Source organism: Euprymna scolopes, chromosome 45 (assembly GCF_053919585.1).
Source record: "Euprymna scolopes isolate OS-2025 chromosome 45, ASM5391958v1, whole genome shotgun sequence".
Lineage (NCBI taxonomy): Eukaryota > Metazoa > Mollusca > Cephalopoda > Sepiida > Sepiolidae > Euprymna > Euprymna scolopes.
Window position 1 is genome coordinate 66,544,491 of NC_136526.1, and position 26,787 is coordinate 66,571,277.

At 32.5% G+C, this 26,787-nt stretch overlaps 1 protein-coding gene across 2 annotated transcripts in view; it reads left to right on the forward strand.

The window, feature by feature from the left end:
* Nucleotides 1-26,787, forward strand: part of LOC145269865 (tRNA (uracil-5-)-methyltransferase homolog A-like) — a 79,736-nt gene that overhangs the window by 40,185 nt on the left and 12,764 nt on the right. For both annotated transcript variants that reach the window (XM_080125595.1, XM_080125594.1), the window contains exons 10-15: nucleotides 4,394-4,457; nucleotides 8,032-8,138; nucleotides 16,452-16,598; nucleotides 19,283-19,386; nucleotides 20,037-20,088; nucleotides 21,774-21,834. In XM_080125595.1, coding sequence (XP_079981721.1) covers nucleotides 4,394-4,457; nucleotides 8,032-8,138; nucleotides 16,452-16,598; nucleotides 19,283-19,386; nucleotides 20,037-20,088; nucleotides 21,774-21,834 — 535 coding nt within the window. The remainder of the gene's footprint in view (nucleotides 1-4,393; nucleotides 4,458-8,031; nucleotides 8,139-16,451; nucleotides 16,599-19,282; nucleotides 19,387-20,036; nucleotides 20,089-21,773; nucleotides 21,835-26,787) is intronic.

Sequence of the window (26,787 nt, forward strand, 5' to 3'; positions counted from 1 at the left end):
GGATAAATTAAAATATCATATTTAAGCATATTTTATGACCGGGCAAAGACTGGCTGATAAGCATCTGTTTTCTCAATAACCATTTTTTGCTGTTAGCTCCTTACATCAAATGGCTTCACTCTTTGTCTGAAGTGACTTCCATTTTTATTTTTACTCATGTTCACCCTAAACAAGGCATTTAGCCACTTAGATGTAAGGGGCTATAATTTATTTTTGATCAGTTCATATGCGTGTTACATTGATAAAGTAGTAACGTCGCCAGCTTTGAAAGCAACAGTTTTGCTTTCAGTTTTGATGGCACCCGAATACTTTTTTTAACTTTTGAAATCACGACTCTATAAAAATATATAAAAAATCTGGACGAATTAAAATATCATATTTACAACCGGGTAAAGCCAGGCACTCCCATCCCGCTAGTATAAGAAACATATTTAAACATAAATGTCCTAAGAAATTAACTCTGCTGTTAATTGTGGATGAAAAGGGAGAAATTGTTGACTGTGAGAATGAGGTAAATTGTTAACAGAAAGAACGAGGTAAATTGAACGTGATTTGATCAGATGAAATTATGCAGATAAAAATGGCACAAAAGTTTCGAATAGGAGAGAAAAAAAAAAAACAGTCAAATTCTCACACAAATTGAATATTCTTTGATTTTTTTTAAGAAAATTATTGAAAATTAAGATCATGATAAAATTGTATGAGTCACACATTTTCTTGTGGTGTAAACGGGCAGGTTTACCAATCAGGTTTTGGTGTAAGAATACAGGAATTTGTTGGACTATTTCTTGCAGCGCCCATGCAAGGTGTTTTTTTTTTTTTGTTTTTTTTCTCTCCCGCCTAAGCAGTTGGAATTTTAAGATCATATTAGCACGATGCATGTTATTAGTTCTCCAAAATGTTTGGGATTCCTTTTATAAAGATTGACTGTTTTTAATTCCTTTTCAATCAAAAATAAAATGAATTTCTATTAATCTTCAACGTTGTTGTCTAATTTATTCATGGAATTATTCTCATACTAGCCTTCACCTTACCCGGCATTGCCCGGTTGCAAAATACACTTAAATATGATATTTTAACTGACGCAGATTTCATGTTTATTATTAATTTATTGATTATTATATCAATATTAGTATCAATATATAGTATTGATTTCAAAAGATAAAAATATTTAGCTGATGGCAACATGTGATATCCAAATAAAATGTTCAAAATAAATAATCATCCAATTCCAAAGATTTCCGGAATTTCAATACGTGAAATATAGTGCAGCTATAATCCAATCTTTGGCTCACATCCTCCTCAATGAGATAAACATTGTCCTTTTCTGCGGTAAATATTTTCATTGTCTTCCTACAACGAGCGGTGCCTCATGACAGGAAGATCAATTCTCTCACTTCATACAAAGTGAACACATCATACTGCAACAAAGCCATCCTTTTTTGTAGCCTTGTGTCATACACTGACTTTTCCTTTGCGTCCCTGTGCAATGCAGCAACATCTCGCTTGAACCTTTGTGCAATATTTGTTCTGTATGCAGATGTAGCAACAACGTCTCTTTTGCATCCACGTGCAAAAGACGTAAATATATACATATGCCTTCACATGTATATCAGCTTGAACATATGCGTAGGTTTCCAGAGATAGCTTTTTTTTGCTATATTCCCCCCACCACCACCACCATCAACACCATGGTTTTAAGACAAATGACATGACTTCCGGAAAATTACTCTGCAGGAAGATTGCTTTGTGACCATAAAACAGACACTACTTAAGTGATTTTTGGAATATGACAAATAAGGACAAAATATATTTTAACACATCCTAAACTGGCATCTAAGCTTCAGCCCCTGTCCCATTGACGAAATTTTGCATCCCTCTGCCTGTTTTACAAGTATTTTAATGGTGGATGCTCTGACGAACTACAAGCCCCTCTACCCCCTCGACGAAAATCCACTCCCCCCCCCCCGACAAACCCAACAAGCAGCAAAGTTCCACCCCTACACAGTAGAGATCCCTAGATGTAAGAAAGCCTACTACTCTAATAGCTTCTTCCCCAGAATTGCAGGACTTTGGAATCCTCTTCCGGTTTCTTGCTTCCCCAACTGTACTGACATGCAGAAGTTCAAGTGTAATGTGAACAGACATCTTGCTACTCAACTCCCTACATAGTACCCCTGCAACTTAGGTCCCTAATAGTAGCCCCCTACATCAGAGTGGCTGTGTGCCTTGTTTGGGGTGAAAATGTAATAAAAAAAGGGGGGGGTATCGATTTGGTAAATACAAAAAAGGCAGGGGATTTATATTCTGCAATAGAACCCTATCATTATGTTAGTAGAAGGTATTTTGGCATTTAGGGACCTCAACAGTGAAGGGGTGGGATTTTGCTGCTTGTCAGGAGTATGTACGTCGAGCAGGCACAAGTGCTGTGGGTTCATCGGAGCACATTCTATTAAAGTACTTGTAAAACAGACACAACAATGCAGTATTGTGGCGATCGGATAAAGGTTGGAGCTTGATCCATAGTGCAGGACCTTTTTTTTTTTTTTTTTTTTTTTTTTACTCCCCTTCCCTCCAAACAAAGGATATTGCCACTCTGACATAAGGGGCTACTAATTGAGACCATGCCTAAGAAAGATTAAGATGTTGGTTTACATTACATTTGAATTTCTGCATATCAGTACAGTTTTTTTTTTATCAAGGCCCAGAAGCCACTTGGGGATAAAGGTTATTGCATGTATAGTAATCAATGAGATAGTTTCGTAGTAATCGTTAGTAATGGAGATTTGATAAAGTGTCTTACTTAAGGGGGCGGTTCATCAGGAATTTGTTTATGTTGGACTTGAAGACATCCAAGTTGTAGTCAGGTGAGAAACAGGCAGACGGAAGAGAGTTCCACAGGTGTGCACTTCTGAGAAAGAAGCTTTGTTCATGGAATCTACGTTTTGATTTAGGCACAGATAAAGAGTGGGGAAAATTATTGACAGTGGTTTCAGCTAGACAGGTGTTTTTCGTGAAAGATTGGCGAAGGGGGAACCAGAGATTGGAGCTTAGACGAGCACTTGCCATGGAAATAATGATAAAACAAAGACAGGCTCACAACGTCTCTTTTGTGGGAGAGAAGTTGCAGAGAATCAGGTAGCAGGAAGGGAATTCCAAAGTGTAGCCATTCTAGGGAAGAAGCTATTTGAGTGGAAAACTTTGACATATAAGGATCTTAACAGTGAAGGGGTGTAAGCTTGTTGCTAAGCGGGTTTGTCAGGGATATGTACGTTGTGCGGCCTAGAAACCAAATGATCATCTATGTTTTATGTAAAAATGGAAACCAATCGAAACTTTAACGAAATACTAAACCAACACACTCATAAAAAAGCAGTACATCTGAAATTCTATATTTTCTTCTTTACGAATTTATGTGAAGAAAGAGATGTTTTTTTAATCACGTTCACCCCAAACATTCTGTTTACATAGATTTTTTTGTTTGTTTTTGTTTTTTCACTCACCTTCACCCCAAAACAAGGCATATTGCCACTTTGACGTAAGGGGGGGGGGCTAAGAAAGATTAATAAGGTGTTCGTTTACGTTGCATTTGAACTTCTGCATATCAGTAACATTTGAGAAGCAGGCAGCAGGAAGAGAATTCCAAAGTCTAACTGTTCTAAGGAAGACGCTATTTGAGTAGAAAACTTTGTCATTTAGGGACGTCAACAGTGAAGGGGTGGGATTTTGGTAAGCAGGTATCAGAAACCTTTATTTAAGAATGATACGTAATATTCTCATTCATGTGGTGGTATAGAAATACTTGGTGTAGAAACCAGGCGCATGGTTACCTCTCTCGGAGTGATGGACCGTATAACTTCTCAGGTCATCCATCTAGGAGAAAGAAAACTCTGATATTAAAACTGGAGGAGAGAGGCCTCCTCTGTCATGGTTGATAACCTTCTTGAGCTGGTGTCTCGAACCTATTAGATTTGGTACTCTTCTTTTAAAATTTGGTACTCTTCTTTAAGATTTGGTACTCTTCTTTAAGATTTGGTACTCTTCTTTAAGATTTGGTACTCTTCTTTTAAGATCCTGTCTAAAAGTGAAAGACTAGTGGTGGATGCTTCAACTCAGACATGGAAACAATAATGCATGGGTGCATCTTGGTTTTGTATATACACAGGATGCTCTCTTGTGTGAATAATTTTCTAGCACAATAGAAGAAGACCAGCTTCTTTGCAGCAGTCTTGGACACATCCTCAATATTCCAATTCATGTTGCTTGTGGAAAAAAAAAATCAACATTTCTACTGATCTTCAATGAACCTGCTAATGTTTACACATATAATAATTAAACTTTTCAACGCGTTAACACTTATCCTCTTGACGACTTGTTCTTTCTTTCTTTGTAGCCCGTCCTGAAAGGTTATCGAAACAAAAGCGAATTCACAATTGGAATGAATCTTGAAGGAACAGGTTAGTCGTTTTTTTTTTTGTTTGTTTTTTTCTCCAGATTTTACCCGTGTGTTAACATGCGGCATCGTGTTACACGGTCAGTAATTGTGCACGTGACGGACATTTTGTGAAATTAGCGATTACTTGTTTCAACATTCATCCTGGAACGTTTGGGCCAGCTCCTTTTATAGATTGAGGCTCTACAGTGGCGAGCGAATAGAGATAAGTAAGTATATATAGACACAGAGATAAGAAACTATTATCTATATAATAATAGAAACTATTATCTATATAATAATAGAAACTATTATATAGATATAGCACAATCACAGTGACACACTGGTTCACACCGGGTCACCAAAGTTAAGCAACAATGAGCCTGGCAAGTCCCAGATGGGTGACCATTTAGGAAGGCTAGGCATTGTCTGTACCATGCCGAGTCATAAGAAATTCCCAGGTTGGTATCTGGAGTCGCATTAATTCACTGGGAGAGATGCACCCCTAGTCTTAGTTAACACATGCATCTAGGAGACGGTAACTCTGATGACGTCAGCAACAGGATGTTGAATGGCGATGGAGAAGGATGGACCTCTAGCAGATCAACGGTTCTATGTTATTAAGAGTTACGTTATTCGATTGCAGCTATGCGGATGATCTAAGGACAACGGATAGGTGCAAACAGGCGAATTAGCTGGGAAAGGTAATGGCAACTCACCCTATGTATTCTGGCAAGTTCAAAATCATGTGATGTCTTCAGAGGAATCAGACCAACAATGGATCGAAGCGTATGGAGAACACTAACCAGGATTTCATCTATGGCATAAACATGCTATTATACAAGAAAAAGATAAAGTTTGTATCCATGTAGATATTGTTTCAAATAATAGCCCCTCACATCCAAGTTGTATTGTGCCTTGTTTGATGTAAAATAATAGTAAAAAAATATATATATACATAAAAAGAACATTGGAAAGCTTTAACGCATAAAGAGATAGAAAAATCGGATATGGCTGACGACGTATGGAGGAAAAGGTAAACCATTTTATGACAGAAATGAACATTGAAGAGTAAAGCAACTCAAAGAAGCCGTGCAGGTTAGGGTTATGCTGAAGCACAAGTATGAAATGGAACGACCATTAATTACGAATAATAGGTTAGAACTTAAAAGAATTTGGTAATAAAAGCAACGCTGAAAGCATCTGAAACGCAGATTGTTTTTAAACTTTTAAAATCATGTTTCGATCGTAGTAAAAATGATGGAGTTCACACGCTGACAACAGATATCCTGATCCCACATGATTGCTTCTAGGTCCTGCCTCTCAACGCTGACATCCCTTGAAATGAGATCTGGGTATGTGAGCATTCTACTTTTGGAATGCATAGTAGGATTCCACAGAAGTAGGGAAGGAATAATTTCATTTACTACTCTAGAACAATGGCCTGCAAACTGAACACGTCTTGTTTTGATAATTTGATGTCTTGTTTTGACACATCTTGTTTTTGATGCAAGTGGAAGTTCGCCATAAATTTGTTGTTTGGTTGGATGGACTTTCCATGAGAGATTTTGTGCTCTCATTGTTACATGAAAAGCGACAGACCCCAGTAATTAAAAGAGCAAAACAGATAAGTTTGAAAACGATATTTGGAAAAGGTTAGAATCGAACGCAGTAAGAAAAGTTAAAAAAAGAATACATATTGAAATCGTAGGAATGTAGAACGATTTTCATTGTTCTTGGAAATAACTAAATATTATTTGTTTGATATGAACAATGCAGTTTTGAAATAACTGGATATTAAATATGTCAGTTAAAAGAATGGGCAATACAAGTTAGAGATCATGATGAAATAAATAGGTTATGAATGAAATAATTCATTTAGGAATTTCTTTGTTACCAAACATTATTAGGACACGTGTAATTTGAGCACATGAAGGAAGGAATCACATTGTTGGCCATGCTTTTGACGTCATAAAGAAAGAGAATTCCCAATATACTGAGATGGGTTTGCGTCAGTTCGTTAGAGAGTGACAGTCTGAGTCGAGTCAGTCAGACTGGAAGCTGACGCCCCTTGGAGGCGAAGGGGGGGGATGAGACCATGTAATCGTAAGAGCTTGAGTTCCTAATTCATCAATCAACCAGCTTGTAGAATAAAAGAATCATCATATATTTGTTTTCGTCGTCGTCGTTATTACAACCGAAAGGTAAATGTGTCTTGTCTATCATCTATGCAAAACCCCTGCCCCCTCCGCAATCATCAATAATGTATCTCTCCTCTGTGTTAAAACGAACTGTATTTCACATCTCTCTCAGTCTTCTCATACAAACATCGTTTCGTTCTGTGTAACACTGATATATAAACGTCTCATTCACTTGTTATGAATGTATCCCCGTCATCTGCCAACATATCGATATACACTCATCTGATATAAACACACGATATACACTGTCTCTGGGTTTGTTTTACTGTACACATAGATTCAAAAAAGGTGGACAAAAAAATCAAATATATAACAAATAAATGTTACCAAAGGCAAGATAAGTTACTCTTCTACCTATTTGGAATGGTTTTTAGTGGTTTTACTCACTTTAAAACGTGTAATCGGTTCGAAAATCATACAATGTTTATCGATAAATTTTAAAAAGAAAAATGGCGGCGTGCTCGCTATTGAACACAGTAAGTTTTGGAAAATGAGTTCAAACAGACAAATTATACAAAATACTGTTAGAAACTCACCGAATATATGTTCGCCTATGTCACGGTAACATATATTGAGTGAGTTTCTAACAGCATTTTGTATAAGTTTTTTGTTTAAAATCATTTTCCCAAACTTACCGTGTTCAATAGCGAGCATGCCGTCATTTGCATTTTTCAAATACATCAATAAAGAATGTATGTTTTTCGAGCCGAATAAACATGTTACATTAAATAAAAACACTAACAAATTATCCAGTTAGGTAGAAGAGTAACTTATCTTGCCTTTGATAACATTTCTTTGTTATATATTTGTTTTTTATTATTTTTGGAGTTTGTGTTACTATACACATAGATTCGAAAAAGTTGCAAAAAAACAAATACATAACAAATAAATGTTACCAAAGGCAAGATAAGTTACTCTTCTACCTAACTGGAAAAGTTTTTAGTGGTTTTACTCAATTTAAAACGTTTAATTGGTTTGAAAATAATGCAGTATTTATCAATATATTTGAAAAAGTAGATATATATGTCCGATGACAACGTAACATTTTGAAAAGTCTAGGAAATGTACCATTCAGGGAACTTTCTAACTTTTTGGAAAAATCCATACAAGAATTGCCCGCATGAATTTGTTGCACAACGGATAAAGTGCTGTGTAAAATCAGTTTGAAGTTAAGTCTTCTAAAGTTTGAAAGTTTAGTCTTCATACTTGATACTAAAAAAGCAATTAAAAATTATGGCTGACAGTAAAAGAACAATATACCCATGTGAATTTAAAAAATGGTTTGATTTCAATTTCGTACAGGTACTCAAATTCAACAAGATGACCTTGAAGGTCAAAGGTTACAAAATGAAAAGTCCACGTAAATCATATTGATTTTTTTTTCTTTTAACTTCGTAGAACGTGTTGTTGGATTTCGGTTTGGAAGTTATCGAGATGGTTCGAGTGCCGTTGGAGATCCAAGCAACTGCATGATCCTTTCAGAAGCAATGGCCAAAGTAGCAAAGGTGAGTGACATTTGGGGGTTGGGGCGATTAAACGTACCAATCAGCACAGATACAAATAAATTAACAACATCTGAAGATGGTTGAAAGGTTCGTTAAGAAATTCAAATCAATAAAACAATAACATTTTATTTCTTACGAATAAGGTTTGCACAGACTTGTGCATCTTCATGAAGCTGACTCAACTCCTCCAGGGTGAATGTCGTTTCAAGTACAAGTAAGTAAGACTTGAAAAGTCCTTAAATTTGGACTTTTGCTTTGAAAAAGCCTTATTTTTATTATTACCTTGGAAATATGAGAACTGTCTTGTAAAAGGCCTTAAAAATTGTATCCTTTATATCCAGTAAAAATTTACGTCGAAATATTAAAAATAAAATCGAAATAAATACTATTAAATTATTTTCAAGTATTGATAAAAATACCGTTAAAATATTTTTTAAATATCAAAATAAAATTCAAATACAGTGTTCTGAAATTGCATAATAGTATTGTAGGATAGAAGAGTTATGTCCCCTCTTTTTAGGGTAGGGAGTTCAAATCTCCCTCTATATTTGTTTTCATTTATAATGTCATTTTTTGTTTATAATGTAAATTTTTTTTTTTTTTCGTTTTTTCGTTTATAATGTAAATTTTTTTTTTTTTCGTTTATAATGTAAATTTTTTTTTTTTTTTCGTTTATAATGTAAATTTTTTTTTTTTTTCGTTTATAATGTAAATTTTTTTTTTTTTTTCGTCTATAATGTAAATTTTTTTTTTTTTTTTCGTCTATAATGTAAATTTTTTTTTTTTTTTTTTTGTTTATAATGTAAATTAACTATTATCAATGGACCTGAGGTAATCTCGTCAGCATCAGACAAAGCCAAACTCTTTGTCAAGAACTTTGCAGCTAATTCTACCCTTTGCGACCAAGACCGCCAACCCCCAATATTTCCTCCTGTATCAGAAAACACGCTATGTGATATACGTATATCTGTACGTGATGTTGCCAAGCTAATCAAAAACCTTGATTCCAGTAAAGCAACTGGCCCTGATGGTATTCCAATTATAGTACTCAAAAAACTTCAACCTGAACTAGCGCCCATACTTACAAAACTGTTTAAACGTTGTCTTAAGGAGAATAGTTTCCCATCTCCCTGGAAAATCTCATCAGTATGCCCTGTATTTAAGAATTCAGGTGATCGCTCATCCCCCTCTCAGTACAGGCCAATAAGTCTCCTGTGCGTCATGAGTAAGTTGCTAGAATCTGTGTTAAATACAGAAGTAATCAAACATCTCAACAAAAATAACCTTCTTAGTGACACTCAATATGGTTTCCGTTCTGCTAGATCTACAGCAGATGTCCTTACAGTTATATCGCATAGGATTAGCAAATCTCTCGACGGTGGCAATCTTTCTAGGGCAATTGCTCTTGACATATCTAAAGCCTTTGATAGGGTATGGCATAAAGGTTTACTTCATAAGATCGCTAGCTATGGTATAGCTGGAAAAGTCTTCTCAATTATTAAATCATTTCTTTCTGATAGGTTCATAAGAGTAGTAGTTGAGGGGCAAAAATCAGAAGCTCACAGTATTAATGCCGGTGTCCCTCAGGGATCCATCCTGGGCCCAACTCTTTTCCTGATCTACATTAATGATCTTCCAAATCATATCCTTACATCATTTGTAGACATTTATGCTGACGACATTACCATTTATGGTACCACATCTAAGACAGTAAACGAGCAAGTACTCTCCAATTCTCTCTCCTCTGATCTTGAGCATGTAGTACAATGGGGAAAGGAGTGGGTGGTTACTTTTAATGCATCTAAAACCAAGCTTCTCTCTTTACATCATCAACATTTTAATCCACATTTGTCATCAATTGAAATGAATGGCTCTCGTCTTCAGGAGGCCTCAAGTTTTGACAAGCTTCTGGGCTTGACCATTACTCCTGATCTTAAATGGAACACGTATATCAAATCTGTTGCCAAGGCCGCTGGAAAAATGGTGGGATCTTTCTATCGATCCAGTAGATATCTCACTGCTGATGCTATTCTCTATCTATATAAGAGCCAGGTACGTCCAAGGATGGAATACTGTTGCCACATCTGGGCAGGAGCTGCTAGAAAGGACTTGTCCTGCCTTGATAGAGTTCAAAATAGACTTCGTAGCCTCGTAGGAGATGTCCTTTTCTCCTCCTTACAACCTCTATCTCACAGAAGAGATGTTGCGAGTTTGTCTCTGATGTATCGTTATTTTCATGGAAAGTGTTCAACTGAGCTTCAATCTATGGTCCCCCCTCGCCAAACTTTCACAAGAAACACTCGTCTATCTGTAAACACTATCAATAATTTCCCCCACTCTTTATCTGTGCCTAAACCTAAACATAGATTCCATGAACAAAGCTTCTTTCTTAGAACTGCACGCCTGTGGAATTGTCTTCCGTTTTCCTGCTTTCCGGCTGACTACAATATGGTTGTGTTCAAGTCTAAGGTAAATAAGTTCTTGATGAGCCGTTCCATATAAGTTATTAAATTTACCAAATTTTCATTACTAATGATTACTATATTGACCAACTTCTACTGTACACTCTTTAACCCTTATCCTTGAGTGGCCTCTGGGCCTTGATAATGTGGTGATGCCTTTGTAAAAAAAAAAAAAAAAAAAAAATTTTTTTTTTTTTTTGTTTATAATGTAAATTTTTTTTTATTTTCATTTTTTGTTTATAATGTAAATTTTTTTTTTTTCGTTTTTTCGTTTATAATGTAAATTTTTTTTTTTTTCGTTTATAATGTAAATTTTTTTTTTTTTTTCGTCTATAATGTAAATTTTTTTTTTTTTTTTTTTCGTTTATAATGTAAATTTTTGGCGGCCACTATAAATGAAAATGACCCATCCTCTCCTCTTAAAAAAAACAAACTTTCTTTGCACAGTCCAGACTCTTCATTGGCGACCTAACTTTTTGAATCGCTGTGGATTGTAAAACAAATCTCAAATTTTGTTTTGAAAACTTGAATTTTGTCTGGAGAAGGCCTTAAAAAACTTTGAAAAGTTCTTGAAAATGGGCATTGAAAATCTGTACGAACCCTGTACTAGCAGGGAGAACTGACGTTGCCCGGGCATTCATTGTCAAGCCCAATATCAGCTGACGTAATATTGTAAACAAACACAGACAGGATTTGATGAACGACATTATCATTATTATTCATTTTTTATATTTTTATTTTTACAAATTAGTCCACTGTGCAAATTATTTTTCATAGTATATAATAATCAATAGAGGATTAAAATGCAAAAGTCAAGTATCTTTTCTTTTTTTTTTTTTTTTTTTTTTTACACGGTGGTCACCACTTATCAAGGCCTGGAAGCCACTCAGGGATAAGAGTTATTGCAAGTACAGTACGTTAGTGTGGAGATTTGATGAAGTGTTTACTTAAGGGGGCGGCTCATTAGGAATTTGTTAATGTTGGACTTGAAGACATCCAAGTTGTAGTCAGGTGGGAAGCAGGCAGACGGAACAGTATCATGGATCAATTGTTCTCTAAACCGTAACATTCATTTCCTGTCATATCAAAGAACCTACTGTTGATTTTGTATGCCTGGCCTTACTGCTTGTTCAATGATAATGACTTGAGTTTAAGTTTCAAATGAAAAAACTCAAGTATCATGGTGCAATTCTGCTGTAAACACAGAAACATTCATTTCGAATGCGCCTCTGTCATATCAAAGAACCTACTGTTGATTTTATATCTCAGGCCTTTCAGCTTGTGTGGTAATAAAACTTCTCAAATGCATTTGCGATGTTTAGCTGTGTAAGATGTTAACTTTGATCAAAATCATTTATTCCATCTTTCATTTCGATTATCAATACTATCGAGGACATTCTGATACAAAACCTATTTAAGAACACTGCCAGGTACATAAAATACCTTTGTATGAAATTTCATAAAAAATCAACCCAGCCGTTTTCAAGTTCATAGGGAACAAACTCACACATGCATAAAGACAAAGTTTCTTTTCTATAATAGTAGATTATACTTTATTCAATTTTCACCCCAAATAAGGCAGAGTGCCACTTTGAAGTAGGGGGCTACTATCAGGGGCATAAGTTGCAGGGATATTATGAAGGGAGATGAGTAGCAAGATGTCTGTTCACATTACACTTGAACTTCTGCATGTCAGTACAGTTGGGAAAACAGGGACCCAGAAGGGAGTTCCAGAGTCTAGCAGTTCTGGGGAAGAAACTATTAGAGTAAAAGGTCTTCTTACATCTAAGGATCTCTACTGTGTAGGGGTGGGATTTTGCTGATTGTTGGGTTTGTCGGAGATGGTACAAGGGCTTATAGTTCATCAGAGCATCCACCATTAAAATACTTGTAGAACAGACAGAGGGATGCAACATTTCGTCGATGGGACAGAGGCTGAAGCTTGGATGACAGTTCATGACCTATCAGGTTGGCGACACTTAATAAAAAAAATAGTGTTGCAATATTTTTCATATAATGAAAGCTATGATTAAAAAAAATTGGAAGATTCTATTTATAGACACTGCCGATAGGAACTGACCAATCAAATGGAGCTACACTCTGCTTTTTTTTGCTCTTTGTCTGCAATTTTTTAAAGTTCAAGACTTATACAAATTAGCTACCCAGCAGAAACTCTTCTAAAATTAAATATAGCTTTTTTATTCAAAATACAGAAAATACAGACAAATCTTGGTGATGTATGTACCCGTCATGGAATGAAGATGTCATACTCCAAAAATCACATAAATTCATCAAATAGTTTTTATTTTCATTAAAAAAATCAAATTTTATAACCAGTAGAACCATAGAGCTGTCGGCCATTAAGTTTTGTTAAATTCAAGGGCAGACAATTGAAATTTTACTATTAAGATTTACAGACCGTGCTAGATCATCAGTGATTGCCAAAAATACTTAATCGCTAAAAATCATCAAATTTGATTTTCTTAATTTAAAAAAGAAAACTACTTGATCAATTCATGTGATTTTTGGAATATGACATCTTTGTCCCATGATAAGTATGTACATCATAAAGATTTTTCTGTATTTTTATTTTTTTAATTAAGTGAAATTCTAAATAAGCACCATTCCATGTTTGCACTTGATGTAGCTCCCCTTTAAATGGCTCTGATTTTTAATCTGAGTGGTCTTTTTGAATTCGTGTACCTTCTCTTTTGAACTAGCGGGGGTGCCCAGCGTTGCCCGGGTATTTGGGGAAAAAATTGTTAGTAGGCAGGCAAGCTCGAACCTGTGACGCGAAGGCAGAAAAGAAAGTGAACGAAAAGTGACATCTTACCGCTACGCTAAGACGCGACAGGAAGTGAAAAGCATTCAAATTTAATGATTAAAACGTTGACTTGCAGAAATGAGTTCACGCAGGCGCAGAAATGAAGGTTGCCTGAAGGCCAGTTCAGCTTTCTGCCATTTTATTTGTTTCCCCACGATGTTGGAGAAACTAAGCTCCCCTGAAAAAGGAGGAGCTCTCAAATGAATAGCAATTGTCTGATATAAAGGGTTTTTCCCCACATTGATCAAAGCTAATTGCTTTCAAGACGTCCTGGCAGAAAAGCCAAGCAGCCTACTCCGATTAGTTTCGTTTTCACACAAAAAAGACAAACAAACACGCGAAAGGAAATTTTTTAGAAGTCGAACAAAATAAATGCAGTGACGACGTCCGTTCGCAAATCGTAGATATTATAATCTAGGGAGTATAATTATATATTATATATAATTATATATTATAATCTAGGGAGTATAAAGAAAGTTCTAAATAAACGTAACCTTGTCGAGAAGCCCCCCGCCAAAAAAAATCTTTTCGTAGACATACAAAAACATGCGTCACTTTTGCCTTTTATATATATAGATGATGTACCTCCCCTTCCTTGATATACCTCCCCTTTAAATGAGTGCGTCCCCATTCTAAGTGCATTTAGGTATGACCTTAAAAGACATCCAGCGCTGAGGCCCCATTTGATTGTTATGCTCCCAGGTCCATTTTGACCCAGAGTAGTAATACCTCTAAATGTCTGTGATTTCTGACCTAAACTACACTAGACATTGATGTTAGTGGGTTTTTTTTCCTTTCCTTTTGTAAAACTCAATCATCTTCTGCAAAATAAAAACAAACAAACAGCTACGGTATAACTGGAAATATTCTCTCTATCATTAAATCATTTCTCTCTGATAGGCTCATAAGAGTAGTGGTTGATGAACAAAAATCAGAGGCCTGCAGTATTAATGCTGGAGTCCCTCAAGGGTCCATCCTGGGCCCAACTCTCTTCTTGATCTACATCAATGATCTCCCTAAACACATACTTAAATCATTCGTTGACATCTATGCTGATGACACGACCATCTACAGCAACACATCAAAGACTGTAAATGACAAAGCTCTCTTTGATTCTCTCTCCTCTGATCTCGAACGAGTGGTTCAGTGGGGGAAGACGTGGCTGATAACCTTTAATGCATCTAAAACCAAACTCCTATCTTTACATCATCAACGCTCTGATCCCCATCTGGCATCAATTGAAATGGATGGTTCTAGTCTAGGAGAAGCCCCATGTTTTGACAAGCTTCTGGGCTTGACCTTCACTCCTGATCTGAAATGGAACATGTACATCAAGTCTGTTGCCAAGGTCGCTGGAAAGATGGTGGGATCCTTCTACCGCGCCAGAAGATATCTCGCTACTGATGCAATTCTCTATCTATATAAAAGCCAAGTACGTCCAAGGATGGAATACTGCTGCCATATCTGGGCAGGAGCTGCTAAAAACAGCCTTTCCTGCCTTGACAGAGTACAAAATAGACTTCGTGGCTTAGTGGGGGATGCCATTTTCTCTTCCCTGCAACCTCTTTCCCACAGAAGAGACGTTGCAAGCCTATCTTTGTTTTATCGTTATATCCATGGCAGGTGCTCGTCTGAACTCCAATCTCTGCCCCCCCCCTGCCAATCTTTTACAAAAAACACCCGTCTAGCTGAATCCACTGTCAAAAACTTTCCCCACTCTTTAACTATGCCTAAATCAAAACGTAGATTCCATGAACAAAGCTTCTTTCTTAGAACTGCACGCCTGGTGAACTCTGTTCCGTCTGCCTGCTTCCCTCCTGACTACAACTTGGATGTCTTCAAGTCTAACGTAAACAAATTCCTGATGAACTGCCCCCTTAAGTAGACACTTTAAATACCCACACTAACGTACTGTACTTACAATAACCCTTATCCCTGAGTGGCTTCCGGGCCTTGATAAGTGGTGAACACCTTGTAAAAAGAAAAAAAAAAAAACACTATGGATAAATATTTGGAGATATCAAGAACTTGAAGTGTAAAAACTTTTTTTCAAAATTAATGGATTCGACATTAAATAACTGAAAAATGGTTGATATGCCGTCAAACAAAAACAATGTAAGCCAGGCCATAAACAACAAATAAAAATACATGGTTTTAATCAAAACTTGATAACCAATGTTTTTAAGAAAATTATAAATTTTTAAAAAGCCTTGAAAAATCCTTCAAAATGGACATTGAAAATCTATATAAATCCTGTTGTAAATATCTCCGCTGAGTAATCTGTTAAAAGTTTAATGTCGAATGCAGCAGCAAGTCGTGTAAGAAATGTAAAAAATAATTATGATAAAAAACTTAAAGATATCAATTTTTTTTTTTTATTACAAAAATAGTTTGGAATGAGATATATATATATATATATATATATATATATATATATATATATATATATATATATATATATATATATTAAACATGATGCATCCATGATCACTTATATATATATTAAACATATCACTTGGCCTTTTGTTTCACACAATGCTGGAAGTTAGGAAGTATGTTAGCTGACTATAACCCGATTTAACTTCCAAAAGAAATTTTTTTTACAATTATTTCTACAAAATCTTTTTACAATTATTTCTAGAAAACTTTTTTTACAATTATTTCTACAAAAGTTTTTTTATAATTACTTCTACAAAAATTTTTTTACAAAATTTTTTTTTGCAATTATTTTTACAAAATTTTTTTTTTAAATTATTTCTACAAAATTTTTTTTACAATTATTTTTTGCAAAACTTTTTTACAATTATTTCTACAAAACCTTTTTTACACTTATTTCTACAATTTTTTTTTTACAATTATTTCTACAAAATTTTATAAGTTTTATCGTTTTGACTCATTGTATCTCCCCCATTGAATCATCGGATCCCCATCCTAAAATGTTATACCTCCCCATCTGATGAGTGTATTGTCCCCCTACCAACCTCATCTTTGCTGAATCTGTTTCTATATTTACTATTTTGTCTGCAGATTTTCCAAGAATTCGTCCATCAAAGCCAGTACCCAGTCTACGATGCACAAACGCATGATGGATATTGGCGCCAATTGACAGTCCGCACAACAACCCTCGGAGATATCATGGCCATTCCAGAATTCTGTTCGCAGCAGTTGAGCATTGTAAGTTGTTATTATAGTTATATACCAATGAGTCCTCGTTTAGCATGGATGATGTTTAATGAGACGGATAGATTAAAAGTTGCTTGATGATGAATATTATAAGAGGATTGAAAATCATGATCAGAATTTAAAAAAAAATTGATTAATAATTAATTTTGTGGACTGTTATCGTCATCTTCATAGTTGTTGTTTCGGCCAACTCATCCTCTGGCCTTCTTCAGGTGATTAACCACGACGGGATAGGAATGCTGAGTCTTGTAACTGAATTCCCCAGTAATTACTGCCTTCCATAGTTGTTGTCTTACCATGTTTTTGGTCAACTCCTCCTCTGCTTTGATTTGAGTAGGATTGAAACCGCTATCCTCAGATAATGCTTGATAGCGATTTCAATCCTACCCAAGCAAATCAAAACGCAGATTCCATGAACAAAGCTTCTTTCTTAGAACTGCACGCCTGTGGAACTCTGTTCCGTCTGCCTGCTTCCCTCCGGACTACAACTTGGATGTCTTCAAGTCCAATGTTAACAAATTCCTAATGAACTGCCCCCTTAAGTAAACACTTCATCAAAGCTCAACACTAAGGTAATGTACTTGCAATAACCCTTATCCCTGAGTGGCTTCCGGGCCTTGATAAGTGGTGATCATTGTGAAAAAAAAAAAAAAAAAAAGCAAACCAGAAGATTAGTTGACTAAAAACGTCATGAGACAACAACAACCATGGAAGGCAGTAATTACTTGGGATACAGTTATATGATTTGGCATTCCTATCCTGTCGCAATCACCTGAAGAAGGCCAGAGGATGAGTTGGCCGAAACGTAGTAAAACAACAACTATGAAGATGAGAGGATAACAGCCCGCAAAAAATTAAATGCATAAAATTATGAAGCCTCATTTCAAAAAAAAATTAAATGCATAAAATTATGAAGCCTCATTTCAAAAAAAAATTAAATGCATAAAATTATGAAGCCTCATTTCAAAAAAATTAAATGCATAAAATTATGAAGCCTCATTTCAAAAAAATTAAATGCATAAAATTATGAAGCCTCATTTCAAAAAAATTAAATGCATAAAATTAGGAAGCCTCATTTCAAAAAAATTAAATGCATAAAATTATGAAGCCTCATTTCAAAAAAATTAAATGCATAAAATTATGAAGCCTCATTTCAAAAAAATTAAATGCATAAAATTATGAAGCCTCATTTCAAAAAAATTAAATGCATAAAATTATGAAGCCTCATTTCAAAAAAATTAAATGCATAAAATTATGAAGCCTCATTTCAAAAAAATTAAATGCATAAAATTATGAAGCCTCATTTCAAAAAAATTAAATGCATAAAATTATGAAGCCTCATTTCAAAAAAATTAAATGCATAAAATTATGAAGCCTCATTTCAAAAAAATTAAATGCATAAAATTATGAAGCCTCATTTCAAAAAAATTAAATGCATAAAATTATGAAGCCTCATTTCAAAAAAATTCCAAAATAAAAAATAAAAAAAAACGAACTAATTTTGTACTTTTTTTAATTATTCAAACTATTATTCTCATCTTGAGTGTTATTAACATAACGTTTCAGTCAATGTAACTTTCGATCTTCTTAATGGTGTATCTTGTCAAACTTAGAAATCTGTTCAGAATTCTAAACGAAACCTTTTATTTAATCCATGCGGGCAGCATGTTCTCGTTCCATCAGCCATGATCCGTCTTAAATAATTTGCAATCATATTTTTGTACCTGAGGATTGAACTTGCAACAACAAGCTTCTATTTTGAATAATTTTTTTCTAAAAAAATCAATCATTGCTGATTGGTTGTAGCGGTTAACGTCCTTTCTGGCTTGTCCAATCAAAGACCATCACTTAGTTGAGGTCACCACGTGATTGAGTTTATAAAAGGTTAATCATAATTTTCTCTTTTTCTTTCGTACTCTCACTTTACAACACACTCCTGGCCCTGAAGAAGGCATCAGAAGATATACACAAATTTTCCCGATACCGATTCCAATACTCCAAAAATTTCCAATTTTGATTAATCGTCCCAACACTAGTATGTATATATGTAACTCTGCTTTAGCGTCCTTCATTTTATCGTCTTCTTAAATGTACTCGTAACGCGTGCTTCATTGTTGTTGTTTTTTTTTGTTATTGTCCGTTCAACCTGTCTAGTAATTGAGCATGCAACCTCTACAATAATCGGTTTCACAACGCAGCCTACAAAGTGGGACCCCAGCCTATAACCGGCAACAAAACTGGTCTGGGCCCTCTCAAGCCAAGGAAAAACATTAATAATTTTTTATATTTTTATTTTATATGTACAAGTGTAAGCCACTTTGAGCTTCAGATGGTTCGCTGTTACACACAAATCCTGGTAGATGACTTGTTTGTAGTAGACAGTTCCACAGAACAAAATATTCTTACCGTGTCGAAACCCGGGAAAGAACATGTGAAATTGCACCAGAAAAGGTTTAATATTTATGAAGCAATTCTGGTTTCTGATTGGTTTGTAGCAGAACGTGAATTAATTTGATTCGTCAGTTCTTAGCAGCATCGTTTATAAATAGAATCGTCCGACTGTGTGGGATCATACCCCATTACTCCAAAATATTGCAAAATTATATTTATTTGTTTTATTTTTTTAAATGTTATTTTTCTTCTTTTTTTTTTTCTGGTTTTTCTTTTGGTTTTAGGATAAAGTTGAAGAGGTGAAGAATTCCCTGAAAACTTTTTTCTCGGAAGGAGCAGGAAAAGAATGCGGAGTGACGTCTTTGTATTTTAATTGTCAGAACGACAGGTAAAAAAACGCAACTTTATAAAAATACTAGCAGGAAGACTAGATGTTGTAGTAAGCTGACCTACTTTCAGCCTAGGTGTAGTTAGATATGTTAAAGAAAATAAAAAATAGATTTGAAGAAAACAATCGTAAAACACAGGAGAGTTCAACAGGGAGGTAATTTTCCATTCAAATTAAACAAAATGGTGTCAATTTTTCATCTGCTAATACGATTAAAGTTGTTTCTTTAAATAATTCAGTAAAATTCAGGTAATTTCAATTGCATAATTTGGGAGCTGCCATTGTAATTTATTAGAATTGACAAAAAAAAAATAATTTGAAGCCATTGTTTTTTTTATCAGAAAACTCCATTTATCGACTAAAAAATTTTGTCCCAATAGTGTAGAAGCACTGTTTTATTTGTTATTCTTAACTAAATTCAATAATAAATAATCTATCCATTCAATATCTAACATTGATGAGCACTTTGATATTTAGCAAATTTTTGGTGCTTCTATTTTATAATAACAAAAAAAATATTGCATTCCTAGTAAAACAAAAGGTACTTACTTAATAGTCATGTCGCGAATAGTGACATATCCAAAAATTATGGAAAATGATAAGATAGAAAAATAAAAATAAAATTTTTTAATTTTATTTTCCTCCTGCAGACATGCAAGTGCCGGCCGTTGCAACGAGTATGAATTTCTGATGGGAGAAAAGGTTAGAACTATTTCTTTGATTTATTTATTCAACTTGTTCGTGCGGATGTCACGTTGATATGTTATCATTATTTGTGTCTTTCCAGCTATTATTCGCATCTAATTGTGTTTTTTTTTTTTCCCCCTCTTTCTTCCTTTCTCTTCTTTCTTTCTCTTCTTTCTTTCTCCTCTTTTTTTCTTTCTCTTCTTTCTTTCTTTCTCTTCTTTCTTTCTTTCTCTTCTTTCTTTTCTTTCTCTTCTTTCTTTCTCTTCTTTCTTTCTCCATTCCTGTTTCTGCTCTCTTTGTCTCAGTTTCAAGGAAAAATTTGGGAAGGTTAGAGGCATTATGCGTTTTCTTCACTGGTCCATTTTATATATATACTAGCGCAACGGTACCCGACGTTGCCCGGGTGTTACTAGGTGTGTGTGTTTTTGGGTAAATGAAAAGAAAAATCGTTGACCGGGTGTCCGGGGGTGTTTGTTTTAAAAAAAAAAATGAAACCTTGACACGCAGTTGAAAAATAATAAAGTGTGGAAAAAACGTGCGACATTTAATGGCAGATGCCCGTATTTGACGAGTTAATGACGTCAACTTTTAGTGCGGGACAGTGTTTTATTTACCGCGAGTCTGTTCGCTTCTTTTTTTATACGAAAAAAACTTAATGCACATGCGGCGATCGAAAATTGTTGAATATTTATCTTTTCAAAGTTGGGCAAATTAAATAGACAGGCGACCCCGGTTGTTAACTCGTAGATATTATCATTTAGGCGCGATATATATATATGTGTATATATATATAGGACTTTGTACATGAATTAAAACAAGGTTATTAAGAGTGCTCAATAAAAAAAGAGCAAAATATATTTTTATTTATATAGACAAATATTACGTAGTTGCTATACTGACCAGGCTAATGTTTCGGACAATTGGTTGGCAAGAAACCAAAAGTCACTCGTCAGGCCATGTAATGAAGCTTACATCTGATGCCCTCGGTGGCAAATAAGCTTCGTTACGTTGCATGACGAGTGACTTTTGTTTTCTTGCCAACCAATTGTCCGAAACATTAGCATGGTCAGTATAGCGACGATGTAATATTTGTCTATATATATATATATATAAAATGGACCAGTGAAGAAAACGCATAATGCCTCTAACCTTCCCAAATTTTTCCTTGAAACTGAGACAAAGAGAGCAGAAACAGGAATGGAGAAAGAAAGAAAGAAAAGAAAGAAAGAAGAGAAAGAAAGAAGAGAAAGGAAGAAAGAGGGGGGAAAAACACAATTATATATATATATATATACATCAGGAAGATATAGAAACATTTTTAAAACATTTTCATATGATATTTTAAAGAAAAATAGTAAGTTATTTTTTTTATTATTATAAAAAAATTTTTATATATCTTAAAGTTGGACTTTTCAAATAAAATTTCATTTTTAAAGCAAAATATATTTTTTCTCTTTTTATTTTGTTTTAGTTTACTGTTAATTCACCGCAAAGAGGTTATTTGGGACCAAATCTACAGGGACTCTATGTAGGGAGTTGAGCAGCAAGATATATGTTCATATTATACTTGAACTTCTGTATGTCAGTACAGTCAGGGAAGGAAGAAAGGACCCGGGAGGGAATTCCTAAGTCTAACAGTTCAAGGAATGAAACTATTTGAGTCTGAGCATTATATATATTTTTTTTTTTTTTTTTTTCAGTGGATTACTGAAAGTCTCCTTGAGATGAAATTCCAAATTTCACCTGATGCATTTTTTCAAGGTATTTTTAAAAAAAAATTTTTAATACATTTTTCAAGGTATTTTATTTTGTGTGTGTGTGTTTTTGTTTTTTTCTTTTTTAATACATTTTTTAAGGTATTTTTTGTGTGTTTCGGAGTTGTTTTTTTCTTTTTTAATACATTTTTTAAGGTATTTTTTGTGTGTTTCGGGGTTTGTTTTTTTTTTAATACATTTTTTAAGGTATTTTTTGTGTGTGCTTTGTTTTCTTTTTAGTTTTTTTTAATACACTTTTAAAGGTATTTTTGTGTGTTTGTGTTTCACTTTTTTGTTTGGGTTTTTTGGTATTTTTAATACATTTTTTAAGGTATTTTGTGTGTGTGTGTTTGTTTTTTTTTTTTAGTTTTTTTTAATACACTTTTCAATGTATTTTTGTATTTTGTTTTATTCTTTGTTTTTAATTGTCAGTTTTACATTTTTAACATTAACAGCAGCACTCCATCTTAGAATGTATCTGACTCTTGTATAGCTAGAGAATTGTATCAGGGGTTGGGTACTTTCTGGAGCAGTGAAATGATCCAATAATTTTTCTTTCACCGAGATTGTAAATCTTCCCTTTCAAATCTGAGGCTTATTAAATGGCTTATCAATTATTGATGAATTCCGAATTCCTACAAATGAAAGGACTTTTTATAAACAAAGACAAATTCATATTTCAATGAGAGATTTGCTTTCATGGACATCGTAAGAATCATGTCAAAATGAATTTTGGTGCTTCTTCATTATAATACCGAAATTCGAAAAAGCGAAATATTGAATTTCAAGTAAAACCAATGTTATCTAATTAATTGTCATGTCACAATAATGAACCTATCCAAATATTATGAAAAACGATTGTTAAAAATTTTCTTGGGTTGGTTATTCCTAACACTTTTGTTTATAGAAAAGAACAATCTCTTGTAGCAGAACGATCTTTCATTTTTTTGGACAAAAGCAATTAAAAACCAACAAGTTGACAAGGGAAGGGAGAGTAACAACTTTATCACAGCCATAATCCGAATAAGATCCCACCAGTAGCGATGATGATAGTGGTAGTGGTGATGATGGTGTTGGAGTTGCTGTATGATGATGATGACGATGATGGTGGTGATGGTGATGGTGCTGATTATAATTATGATGGTGATGATGATTACAATGATGATGATGACGATGACGATGTGTTAGAAATTTTCTTGAGTGAGTTATTCCTAACACTTTCTTTTGTTTATAGAAAAGAAGAATCTTTCGTAGCAGAACAACCTTCCATTTTTGGGACGGATGCAATTAAAAACCAACAAGTTGTTGCATTCAAAAACAAATTATATTCAATCATGATTACAAATACAATAAAGAGTCATGCTTATGTCAGTTTGAAGAATGTTTGTTGTAGAAAATTAGGGGAGAGAGGTGAGAAGTGTTTTCATTCCTTTCAGTTAATTAGTTTTTTATGGAACTCTGCTCGTTGAAGGTTCTTTTTTAGTATTCATATATAGCCTCTCCTTCAGTAATAGTGGGTAATTTGCATAAAGTCTTGTTAAGAATATTTCCGACATGATAAGATAGGAAATTAATTATTAATGAAAATAGGTTTTGAAGGAAACTTGCTAAAAATTGAAAGATTTGCTAAAATTTGAAATATTTGCTAAACATTAAAATATTTGCTAAACATTAAAATATTTGTTAAACATTAAAAGATTTGCTAAACATTAAAATATTTGTTAAACATTAAAAGATTTGTTAAACATTAAAAGATTTGTTAAACATTAAAAGATTTGTTAAACATTAAAAGATTTGTAAAACTTTGAAATATTTGCTAAACATTAAAAGATTTGCTAAACATTAAAAGATTTGTTAAACATTAAATGATTTGTTAAACATTAAAAGATTTGCTAAACATTAAAAGATTTGCTAAACATTAAAAGATTTGCTAAACATTAAAAGATTTGCTAAACATTAAAAGATTTGCTAAACATTAAAAGATTTGCTAAACATTAAAAGATTTGCTAAACATTAAAAGATTTGTTAAACATTAAAAGATTTGCTAAACATTAAAAGATTTGCTAAACATTAAAAGATTTGCTAAACATTAAAAGATTTGCTAAACATTAAAAGATTTGTTAAACATTAAAAGATTTGTTAAACATTAAAAGATTTGCTAAACATTAAAAGATTTGTTAAACTTTGAAATATTTGCTAAACATTAAAAGATTTGTTAAACATTAAAATATTTGCTAAACATTAAAAGATTTGCTAAACATTAAAAGATTTGTTAAACATTAAAAGATTTGCTAAACATTAAAAGATTTGTTAAACATTAAATGATTTGTTAAACATTAAAAGATTTGCTAAACATGAAAAGATTTGCTAAACATTAAAAGATTTGCTAAACATTAAAAGATTTGCTAAACATTAAAAGATTTGCTAAACATTAAAAGATTTGCTAAACATTAAAAGATTTGCTAAACATTAAAAGATTTGTTAAACATTAAAAGATTTGCTAAACATTAAAAGATTTGTTAAACATTAAAAGATTTGTTAAACATTAAAAGATTTGCTAAACATTAAAAGATTTGCTAAACATTAAAAGATTTGCTAAACATTAAAAGATTTGCTAAACATTAAAAGATTTGCTAAACATTAAAAGATTTGCTAAACATTAAAAGATTTGCTAAACATTAAAAGATTTGCTAAACATTAAAAGATTTGCTAAACATTAAAAGATTTGCTAAACATTAAAAGATTTGCTAAACATTAAAAGATTTGTTAAACTTTGAAAGATTTGCTAAACATTAAAAGATTTGCTAAACATTAAAAGATTTGCTAAACATTAAAAGATTTGCTAAACATTAAAAGATTTGCTAAACATTAAAAGATTTGCTAAACATTAAAAGATTTGTTAAACTTTGAAATATTTACTAAACATTAAAAGATTTGCTAAACATTAAAAGATTTGCTAAACATTAAAAGATTTGCTAAACATTAAAAGATTTGCTAAACATTAAAAGATTTGCTAAACATTAAAAGATTTGCTAAACATTAAAAGATTTGTTAAACATTAAAAGATTTGCTAAACATTAAAAGATTTGCTAAACATTAAAAGATTTGTTAAACATTAAAAGATTTGTTAAACATTAAAAGATTTGCTAAACATTAAAAGATTTGCTAAACATTAAAAGATTTGCTAAACATTAAAAGATTTGCTAAACATTAAAAGATTTGCTAAACATTAAAAGATTTGCTAAACATTAAAAGATTTGCTAAACATTAAAAGATTTGCTAAACATTAAAAGATTTGCTAAACATTAAAAGATTTGCTAAACATTAAAAGATTTGTTAAACTTTGAAAGATTTGCTAAACATTAAAAGATTTGCTAAACATTAAAAGATTTGCTAAACATTAAAAGATTTGCTAAACATTAAAAGATTTGCTAAACATTAAAAGATTTGTTAAACTTTGAAATATTTGCTAAACATTAAAAGATTTGCTAAACATTAAAAGATTTGCTAAACATTAAAAGATTTGCTAAACATTAAAAGATTTGTTAAACATTAAAAGATTTGTTAAACTTTGAAATATTTGCTAAACATTAAAAGATTTGCTAAACATTAAAAGATTTGCTAAACATTAAAAGATTTGCTAAACATTAAAAGATTTGCTAAACATTAAAAGATTTGCTAAACATTAAAAGATTTGCTAAACATTAAAAGATTTGCTAAACATTAAAAGATTTGCTAAACATTAAAAGATTTGCTAAACATTAAAAGATTTGCTAAACATTAAAAGATTTGCTAAACATTAAAAGATTTGCTAAACATTAAAAGATTTGCTAAACATTAAAAGATTTGCTAAACATTAAAAGATTTGCTAAACATTAAAAGATTTGCTAAACATTAAAAGATTTGCTAAACATTAAAAGATTTGTTAAACTTTGAAAGATTTGCTAAACATTAAAAGATTTGCTAAACATTAAAAGATTTGCTAAACATTAAAAGATTTGCTAAACATTAAAAGATTTGCTAAACATTAAAAGATTTGCTAAACATTAAAAGATTTGTTAAACTTTGAAATATTTACTAAACATTAAAAGATTTGCTAAACATTAAAAGATTTGCTAAACATTAAAAGATTTGCTAAACATTAAAAGATTTGCTAAACATTAAAAGATTTGCTAAACATTAAAAGATTTGCTAAACATTAAAAGATTTGTTAAACATTAAAAGATTTGCTAAACATTAAAAGATTTGCTAAACATTAAAAGATTTGTTAAACATTAAAAGATTTGTTAAACATTAAAAGATTTGCTAAACATTAAAAGATTTGCTAAACATTAAAAGATTTGCTAAACATTAAAAGATTTGCTAAACATTAAAAGATTTGCTAAACATTAAAAGATTTGCTAAACATTAAAAGATTTGCTAAACATTAAAAGATTTGCTAAACATTAAAAGATTTGCTAAACATTAAAAGATTTGCTAAACATTAAAAGATTTGTTAAACTTTGAAAGATTTGCTAAACATTAAAAGATTTGCTAAACATTAAAAGATTTGCTAAACATTAAAAGATTTGCTAAACATTAAAAGATTTGCTAAACATTAAAAGATTTGTTAAACTTTGAAATATTTGCTAAACATTAAAAGATTTGCTAAACATTAAAAGATTTGCTAAACATTAAAAGATTTGCTAAACATTAAAAGATTTGTTAAACATTAAAAGATTTGTTAAACTTTGAAATATTTGCTAAACATTAAAAGATTTGCTAAACATTAAAAGATTTGCTAAACATTAAAAGATTTGCTAAACATTAAAAGATTTGCTAAACATTAAAAGATTTGCTAAACATTAAAAGATTTGCTAAACATTAAAAGATTTGCTAAACATTAAAAGATTTGCTAAACATTAAAAGATTTGTTAAACTTTGAAAGATTTGCTAAACATTAAAAGATTTGCTAAACATT